The 9,292-nt window shown below is 46.0% G+C and overlaps 1 protein-coding gene across 2 annotated transcripts; it reads right to left on the reverse strand.

The window, feature by feature from the left end:
- Positions 1-778: 778 nt before the first annotated feature.
- Positions 779-8,551, reverse strand: LOC139553806 (Krueppel-like factor 11). Of its 2 annotated transcripts, XM_071366496.1 has the most exons (5): positions 8,323-8,493; positions 7,573-7,636; positions 7,125-7,385; positions 1,748-2,675; positions 779-1,538 (listed from the first exon to the last, which is right to left on the reverse strand). In XM_071366496.1, the coding sequence occupies exons 3-5, from the start codon at positions 7,374-7,376 to the stop codon at positions 1,240-1,242; spliced, it is 1,479 nt and encodes a 492-aa protein (XP_071222597.1). In that variant the 5' UTR covers positions 7,377-7,385; positions 7,573-7,636; positions 8,323-8,493; the 3' UTR covers positions 779-1,239. The 2 variants fall into 2 exon arrangements, with proteins under 2 accessions (XP_071222597.1, XP_071222596.1); XM_071366495.1 differs by lacking the exon at positions 7,573-7,636 and having other exon boundaries at positions 8,323-8,551.
- Positions 8,552-9,292: the final 741 nt, after the last annotated feature.

Raw genomic sequence — 9,292 nt, forward strand, 5'->3', positions numbered from 1 at the left:
GGGTATGGAACCGTAGTGGCGGTAAGAGGGTTTCCACTGGTTACCACAGTCACAAAGTCAACATTTGTGATTAAAATACGTTTTTTGATGTTAATTTAAGGTTAGGCATACGGTTATCAGTGTGGTTAGGGTTAGAATCAAATTTTAATAAGATACATTCTGAAAATAGGCAGGGTTTAGCCATAACTGTGGCTATAGAACCTATGTAATGGCCAGACAAAATAGTTAGTTGACGGATGTGTGTCTATGTAATACTGAATTTCTAACCTACAAGGATGACTACTGGTTACACCTTTACTAGGCTTATTTAATAATCTGTATTATTAAAGCAATCCAGAGACAGTTATCAATTGACACGAGTAATAATGTAATACTACTTCATAACGATACTTGTGATGTTTCTTACCTGTATCACAGGACATAAACCAGTCGGCCAGGCTTATAAGTACAGAGGCAAGGATATGCGTGCCTATACGTCCCGCTGCCTCATAGCATAGTTTGGATTAGAGCTGCTGAATGGGACAAAAAGTTATTTGGCCTGCACATTCCACTAAACCAACAGGATGTGGTCCAGTCCAGAGCAGTGATCGGTCAGCATATTGAACAGGAAGTGTTTCAGCTGACTGACTCACATAGGATGTGGCAAGACACCACTCTATTCCTCTACCATATAACTGGGGGAGTGACTGGAAAGGAATGCTGACTAACTAGAGGGCTGTTCTGATTTTTTTTAAAGGACTATCTTAGGTCAAAGGGAGATTTGCTAAAAACACACCAGTTAATAATATGTCTTTATTACAAATGTGTATTAAATAATATGAAAAGTCAGTAAATAATTATCACAGTATAGATTACTATCCACGTAGATTGTTTTACACAATTAAGTCATTTTCCCAATTTAACAAATGTAGTTTGAAATACGATACAACACATTCACATAGATATTATGTACAAATATACATACAAAGAAGACAGGTGAAATGTATAAGACAAACTTCATTACAAAGGCTTTGGCAAAAGAGTGCATACATACAATTGTGTAAAATATCTGAAAAGTTAAAAAAAACAATTCCTTTTGCAAAACCAAAATGTACAAATGAGCAGTAGAAGAAAAAATGTGTCTTCAGACATTCTCCATGAGTTAAATGGCAGCCTTGTGTGCTTGGCTGCCCCCCCTATCCATGTCATGGTTTGGGGGTTTTGGGTAAGAAGTCACTAGTGGGTAGTGTTGGGCAGAGTCTAGTTTAAGGCAGGTACCAGCATACTGAGGGAGAGGGAGGCAGGGTTTGACGGCAACGGCTTGGGAGAGGACATTTTGTTGGGGCTGCGCACCTCGGCCTGCCAGGAGGGGGTCTTCTTGGTGGTCATGTGACGGCGGGCATGTTTGGTCAGGTGGTCGCTGCGCATAAAGCGTCGTTCGCACACGGGACACACAAACTTCTTCTCGCCCGTGTGGGTCCGCCGGTGACGCGAGAGCTCGTCGGAGCGCGCAAACTTCTTGTCGCAGCCCTCCCAACTGCAACTGAAGGGCTTCTCACCTGAGAGAGAAAATGAGAAAGAGAGTGAGTAAATGAGCAAGTCACTTACTCACTCACACCAACAAACCCCAACACGCTTGGAGTCAAATAAATTACCTTATAATCTTAATTTTAAATCGTGATACACAATCAAGATCCTAAAATGTTATCCTATAAATGTCAAGTTCTTTCTCACTTCCACTCATCCATGAGAAGCACTGCACTCTTACCTGTGTGTGTTCGGAGGTGTGCCTTGAGGTGGGAGCTCTTGAAGTAAGTCTTCCTGCAGCCGGGGAAGTTGCACACATAGTTCCTCCGGCGGGAGAAGTCCATCTTGGTGGCGCTGCAGGGTCCGGCAGGCACGTAGACCGGGGCGGGGGCCAGAGGTAGCAGCTTGGTGTGGCCCAGGGTCATGACAGTCTGTGGGGAGCAGTGGGGTGCCTGAGACATGTGGGACTGGGGGAGAACCAGCATCACCGTGCCCTGGGGCATAGCCTGGCCCATGAGGAAGGGCTGCTGGAGGGCCCCTAGAGGGCCAGACTGGGGCAGGATGGATGTGGGGGTCCTGGATGTCTGCATCGGGCCCTGGATGAACGCTGAGATCATCCCTGATTGGCTGCTCACCGGGAACATCTGGCAGATGATTGGAGGAATGGAGGTGTGGGGCGGGGAGAGGCGTGTGGGCAGGCTGTTTTGTGATTGGGCGTTAGCGGGAGGAGGGGACGGGCTCTCCTTACAGTGGATAGCCTTTGGCTCTTCCTTCTCAGTCTTGACTGGCTGTTCCCTACAGGAAGAGATGAGGGCGAGGTTGGGTGTGAAGGGAGGTTTGCTGCTCAGTTCAGTTTTTACTGTGTGCTGTTGATGGACCACCAGCTCTGAGATCCTCTGTTGCTCGGTGGGGTGTGCTGGAATTTGCTCGCAGGGCTGTGTGTCTGCGGTGTGGCGGATAACGCTGGTTACCATGGCTCGGCAGGGTGCCGGTGGTGGAGTCTTTCCAGTGGTTGGGGACTCAGCAATGGAGGCCATGGGCGGACGTGGGACCCCACAGACCCTTACAGAAAGGCTGGAGCTGGGCCGGCTCAGAGGAGAGGTGCTTGTGTGGATGGCAGCGCTGGTGGAGGTTTCAGCAAAGCTTGGGCTGTGAGGAGGTGTCATACACTGGAAACCACAGAGAAAAAGGCAAGACAGAATGAGTGTATGTGCACCATACTAAGAAGCTTTTTCAAACAGAAATTTGCATCCTGCAGCACTAATTCCAAAAAGTTTTGGGACACTAAAGTCCATGGAGAATAAGAGCACCTCCCCCCAGCTGCCCACTGCACTGAGGCTAGGAAACACTGTCACCACCGATAAATCTACGATAATCTAGAATTTAAATAAGCATTTCTCTACGGCTGGCCACGCTTTCCACCTGACTACCCCAATCCCAGCCAACAGCTCTGCACCCCCCACAGCAACTGGCCCAAGCCCCCCCGCTTCTCCGTCACCCAAATCCAGACAGCTGATGTCCTGAAAGAGCTGCAGAATCTGGATCCCTACAAATCAGCTGGGCTAGACCATTTGGACCCTCTTCCGAAAATTATCCGCTGCCATTTCGCAACCCCTATTACTAGTCTGTTCAACCTCTCTTTCGTATCATCTGAGATTCCTAAAGATTGGAGAGAGGCCACGGTCATCCCCCTTTTCAAAGGGGGAGACACTCGAGATCCAAACTGTTACAGACCTATATCCATCCTGCCCTGCCTTTCTAAAGTCTTCGAAAGCCAAGTGAACAAACAGATCACCGACCATCTCGAATCCCACAGTACCTTCTCCGCTATGCAAACTGGCTTCCGAGCTGGTCACGGGTGCACCTCAGCCACACTCAAGGTCCTAAACCATATCATAATGCCCATCGATAAAAAAAACAGTACTGTGCAGCCGTCTTCATCGACCTGGCCAAGGCTTTCGACTCCGTCAATCAACGTACTCTAATGACTGCCTCGCCTGGTTCACCAACTACTTCTCAGAGAGTTCAGTGTGTCAAATTGGAGGGCCTGTTGTCCGGACCTCTGGCAGTCTCTATGGGGGTGCCACAGGGTTAAATTCTCAGGCCGACTCTTTTCTCTGTATATATCAATGATGTTGCTCTTTCTTTGATCCACCTCTACGCAGACAACACCATTCTGTATACATCTGGCCCTTCTTTGGACACTGTGTGAACAAACCTCCAAACGAGCTTCAATATCATACAACACTCCTTCCGTGGCCCCCAACTGCTTTTAAATGCTAGTAAAACTAAATGCATGCTCTTCAACTGATCGCTGCCCGCACCCGCCTGCCCGCCAAGCATCACTACTCTGGACGGTTCTGACTTAGAATATGTGGACAACTATAAATACCTAGGAGTCTGGCTAGACTGTAAACTCTCCTTCCAGACTAATATTAAGCATCTCCAATCCAAAATTAAACCTAGAATCAGCTTCCTATTTCACAACAAAGCCTCCTTCACTCATGCTGCCAAACATACCCTCATAAAACTGACCTTCCTACCAATCCTTGACTTCGGCAATGTCATTTTCAAAATAGCCTCCAACACTCTACTCAGCATATTAGATGCAGTCTTATCACAGTGCCATCTGTTTTGTCACCAAAGCCCCATATACTACCCACCATTGCGACCTGTATGCTCTCGTTGGCTGGTCCTCGCTACATATTCGTCGCCAAACCCAAAGGCTCCAGGTCATCTATAAGTCGTGGCTAGGTAAAGCGCTGCATTATCTAAGCCCACTGGTCACCATAGCAACACCCACCCATAGCACGCGCTCCAGCAGGTAAAGATGAGTCGGAGGTTTACATACACCTTAGCCAAATACATTTAAACTCAGTTTTTCACAATTCCTGACATTTAATCCTAGTAAAAATTCCCTGTCTTAGGTCAGTTAGGATCACCACTTTATTTTAAGAATGTGAACCCCTATAAGCTATAGGATTGAGGTCAGGGCTTTGTGACGGCCACTTCAATACCTTGACTTTGTTGTCCTTAAGCCATTTTGCCACAACTTTGGAAGTATGCTTGGGGTCATTGTTCATTTGGAAGACCCATTTGCGACCAAGCTTTAACTTCCTGACTGATGTCTTGAGATGTTGCTTCAATATATCCACATTATTTCCCCTTTCATGATGCCATCTATTTTGTCAAGTGCACCAGTCCCTCCTGCAGCAAAGCACCCCCACAACATAATGCTGCCACCCCCGTGCTTCACGGTTGGGATGGTGTTCTTCGACTTGCAAGCCTCCCCCTTTTCCTCCAAACATAACGATGGTCATTATGGCCAAGCAGTTCTATTTTTGTTTCATCAGACCATCATCCTTTGCTGTTGTTCTGGGATTGATTTGCACTTTTCGCACCAAAGTACGTTCATCTCTAGGAGACGGAACGCGTCTCCTTCCTGAGCGGTATGACGGCTGCGTGGTCCCATGGTGTTTATACTTGCGTACTATTGTTTGTACAGATGAACATGGTACCTTCAGGCATTTGGAAATTGCTCCCAAGGATGAACCAGACTTGTGGAGGTCTACAATTTTTTTCTGAGGTCTTGGCTGATTTCTTTTGATTTTCCCATGATGTCAAGCAATGAGGCACTGAGTTTGAAGGTAGGCCTTGAAATACATCCACAGGTACACCTCCAATTGACTCAAATGATGTCAATTAGCCTAACAGAAGCTTCTAAAGCCATGACATCATTTTCTGGAATTTTCCAAGCAGTTTAAAGGCACAGTCAATTTAGCATATGTAAACTTCTGACCCACTGGAATTGTTATACAGTAAATTATAATTGAAATAATCTGTCTGTAAACAGTTGGAAACATTACTTGTGTCATGCACAAAGTAGATGTCCTAACGGACTTGCCAAAACTATAGTTTGTTAACAAGAAATTAGTGGAGTGGTTAAAAAACAAGTTTTAATGACTTCAACCTAAGTGTATGTAAACTTCCGAATTCAACTGTATATTTCCCTGGTCACCCCCAAAGCCAACACCTCCTTTGGCCGGCTTTCCTTACAGTTCTCTGCTGCCAATGACTGGAATGAGTTGCAAAAAAGAAAATCACTGAAATTGGAGATATATCTCACTCACTAACTTCAAGCATCTGCTGTCAGAGCAGCTTACCGATCGCTGCAGCTGTACACAGTCCATCTGTAAATAGCCCATCCAACCAACTACCTACCTCATCTCCAGATTTGTTTTTTTCTGCTCTTTCGCACACCAGTATTTCTACTTGCACATCCTCATATGCACATCTATCACTCCAGTGTTAATTGCTAAATTGTAATTACTTCGCCACTATGGCCTATTTATTGCCTTACCTCCTTACTTCATTTGCACACACTGTATACACATTTTCTAGCGTGTTATTGACTGTATGTTTGTTTATCCCATGTGTAACTCTGTGTTGTTGTTTTTGTCGCACTGCTTTGCTTTATCTTGGCCAGGTCGCAGTTGTAAATGAGAACTTGTTCTCAACTGGCCTACCTGGTTAAATAAAAGGTGAAATAAATAAGTAGAACAAAGAACCACTGGGGTGTTCTAGTACAGCCACCGGGGTGTTCTAGTACAGCCACCGGGGTGTTCTAGTACAGCCACCGGGGTGTTCTAGTACAGCCACCGGGGTGTTCTAGTACAGCCACCGGGGTGTTCTAGTACAGCCACCGGGGTGTTCTAGTACAGCCACCGGGGTGTTCTAGTACAGCCACCGGGGTGTTCTAGTACAGCCACCGGGGTGTTCTAGTACAGTCACCGGGGTGTTCTAGTACAGCCACCGGGGTGTTCTAGTACAGCCACCGGGGTGTTCTAGTACAGCCACCGGGGTGTTCCAGTACAGCCACCGGGGTGTTCCAGTACAGCCACCGGGGTGTTCCAGTACAGCCACCGGGGTGTTCCAGTACAGCCACCGGGGTGTTCCAGTACAGCCCCCGGGGTGTTCCAGTACAGCCCCCGGGGTGTTCTAGTACAGCCCCCGGGGTGTTCTAGTACAGCCCCCGGGGTGTTCTAGTACAGCCCCCGGGGTGTTCTAGTACAGCCCCCGGGGTGTTCTAGTACAGCCACCGGGGTGTTCTAGTACAGCCACCGGGGTGTTCTAGTACAGCCACCGGGGTGTTCTAGTACAGCCACCGGGGTGTTCTAGTACAGCCACCGGGGTGTTCTAGTACAGAAGTCCTAGGTTGGGTGTGTTCTGTTTCAAATTGGAGGTTTAATGTTGCTGTTAGGAGAGATACGTGACCACAGTAGGCACACTACACTAATGACTAGTTCGAGCTGGGTGGCTGTAAAACAGTGATTTTTACAACCAGCAGCTGAGAGAGATGAGCACTGGGTGAAGTTGAAACCGCCTATCAGGCACTATCTCATTATCTCTTTCCTGATACCTGTGCAGCAACCTCCCTAACCCCTCCAACCCCTATAAGCCATGCAAAGTTTTTAGCAAACACACCAACCTGAGATAAAGACACTGTCTCAACGCTGGTTTACACAGTAAGTCAAAGCTAGGACTCACAGATGTTTATGTGTGATGGTTGTTTTGGGATGTGTGGTGTTTATGGTTGTCCATAGAGAATACACTCTTACCAGGGAGGAGAGCGAGACAAAGTCCTTGGGGGGCTCCGGTGGGTCCGGAGGCAAGAGGGAGTCACAGGAGTCCGAGGCGGGGGTAAGGGGTCTGGGTTTGCAGGGGTTGGGGCGGTGTTGGCCCCAAGAGCTCATGCAGACCAGAGCCTCTGCAGCCTCCAGGTCTGTGTACTCCAGACTGCAGCCTGGGGACGACTGCTCACTGTAGTGCCTCTTCCTCTTCAGATAGGAGCCACAATAGTCCATCACCATCCCATTCACCTGGAGGAAAGAAAGTTTTTCTGATGATGATATAATAGAAGACTGGTGAGTCACCATAGGGACAAATCACAACGATAACTGGGAAGTGAGACCCAATCAAAACCATACAGCTAGATGTATTCATTTGCATACCAAGGGAAGCATCCAAATGACCTCAAATAATTGTCTGAAATGTTTCTATTCTTACCAGTCATTAGCTTAATGTCAAGTGCCAGTTGCTGCGAGGTTGTCACAGTGTGGCCGTTAGAGTGCTGAAGGAGAAGGATTTTGAGATTACATCCCATCTGCCCTAAGGCTACGAGCCAAGTAACCTCCCGTTGCCAAATATAGACCAACTAGTGATGTATCCCTACCACTAGCCACGTGAGACCGAAACCCGCATGCACAGGGGATGTTACCCAGTGTGAACGCTGCATCAGGAAGTGCTTTGTCCACAATGACACCATCAGTGATCGTATGGCCACTCCCAACATCAAATAATGTGACCAGTTTCACATAGTGAAAGAGTAGCCCGCCTAGGCAAAACAATACCACTCTACTGGGCTACCTGGTTATCATAGGGTGACGTTGGGTAACATTAACACCGGTCAATAAAACAAATGCTACATTATTGCACAATTCTGTCAACTGGGCACTGTTGAATTAAAGATATTGGACCAACAGTAAATCATTGCTTATTTATTGGATAATATGATTGGATGGTATAAATGTAAATAAGTCTCAATATTTTTTCTCAATAATTTTGAACTAACATGACTCAATTACCAACTGAATAATATTGTAACGTAAAAAGTCAAAAGTGAAACTAATAAACTAGTGACAAACAAATACAGTATCCTATTGACCCATTATTCGAATGCTGAACGTTAGTCATATGAAATAACACGCATGTTGACTTGAAATAATAATATTCATTAAAAAATATATATATTCTTACCCCATATGAGACTTCAATTTCTGAACATTTTTGTGACGGCATTGTTTAGGTATATTTGAATTAAGTTTAGCGTCAACCGGATATGAAACAAAAGAAGCGGTGCCACTCCGCCCGATCAGTAGAGACTGGCTGTTCAATTCGTTTTCACTACGTCCTCTCTCAGCTGTGTAAAACATCAGGATAAAAAAAGGAAAACAAAATTCACAACACACAGGCGGGTGGCAACATGCCACCAATGAAAAACAAATGTGTGTGAGACCTTAGCCAATAGCAGGTGAGACGACGCGTGATCAGTGCATGGTGGCCGGACGATTGGAGGAAATAGGGTGCGTGGCTGTTGGTGGGCGTGCAAAGGGGTCATCGGTGTCAGAAAGAACCCGATGAACTGCAAGTCTGAAAACTAGGTGAAAGGTCTTATGCCGCGTTCATTACAACTGGGAACTCGGAAATCTCTGACTTCAATGCGTTTAAAACAACTGGGAACTCGGAAAAAAACTAGCTTCGACTGGGATTAATCGATTTGAACGGGTAGAATTTCAGAATTCCAACTCGGGACTCTTTCTAGAGCTCCGAATTTCCGACCTGAATATCACTGACGTCATGATTTAACCTCGTATTTTTCCGAGTTCCCAGATGTTTTGAACGCGGAACTAGTGCTGAATGAGGGGACTCCTGAGTTTTCCCCATATGTTTTGACATACTTTTATGTTTATTATTTTATACAGGATATCTAAAAGCTTTTAGAGTTGGCCAATGAATGCTCTCGTTTTTTGTCAGTTAGAGTAGTTTGTCAGCTATTAAAATCACAATGTCGTGCTTTTCAAATTCAGTAAAACGTCTTACTCTATTTTACCACCTGTCACGTTCCTGACCTATTTTTATGTTATTTTGATTATGTTTAGTTGGTCAGGGCGTGAGTTGGGGTGGGCATTGTATGTTGTGTGTGTTTTGTTTAGTCTATGGGTGTTGT

The sequence above is a fragment of the Salvelinus alpinus genome, chromosome 25 (assembly GCF_045679555.1).
Source record: "Salvelinus alpinus chromosome 25, SLU_Salpinus.1, whole genome shotgun sequence".
Classification (NCBI taxonomy): Eukaryota; Metazoa; Chordata; class Actinopteri; order Salmoniformes; family Salmonidae; genus Salvelinus; species Salvelinus alpinus.

Coding starts and splice junctions, on each gene's coding strand:
- LOC139553806 (XM_071366495.1), bottom strand. CDS start 8,364: ATGCCGTCACAAAAATGTTCAGAAATTGAAGTCTCATATGGG. Junction 7,386..8,322: donor AAATTGAAGTCTCATATGGG/GTAAGAATATAT, acceptor TCTTTCCTCCAG/GTGAATGGGATGGTGATGGA. Junction 1,539..1,747: donor ACACCTCCGAACACACACAG/GTAAGAGTGCAG, acceptor TTTCTCTCTCAG/GTGAGAAGCCCTTCAGTTGC.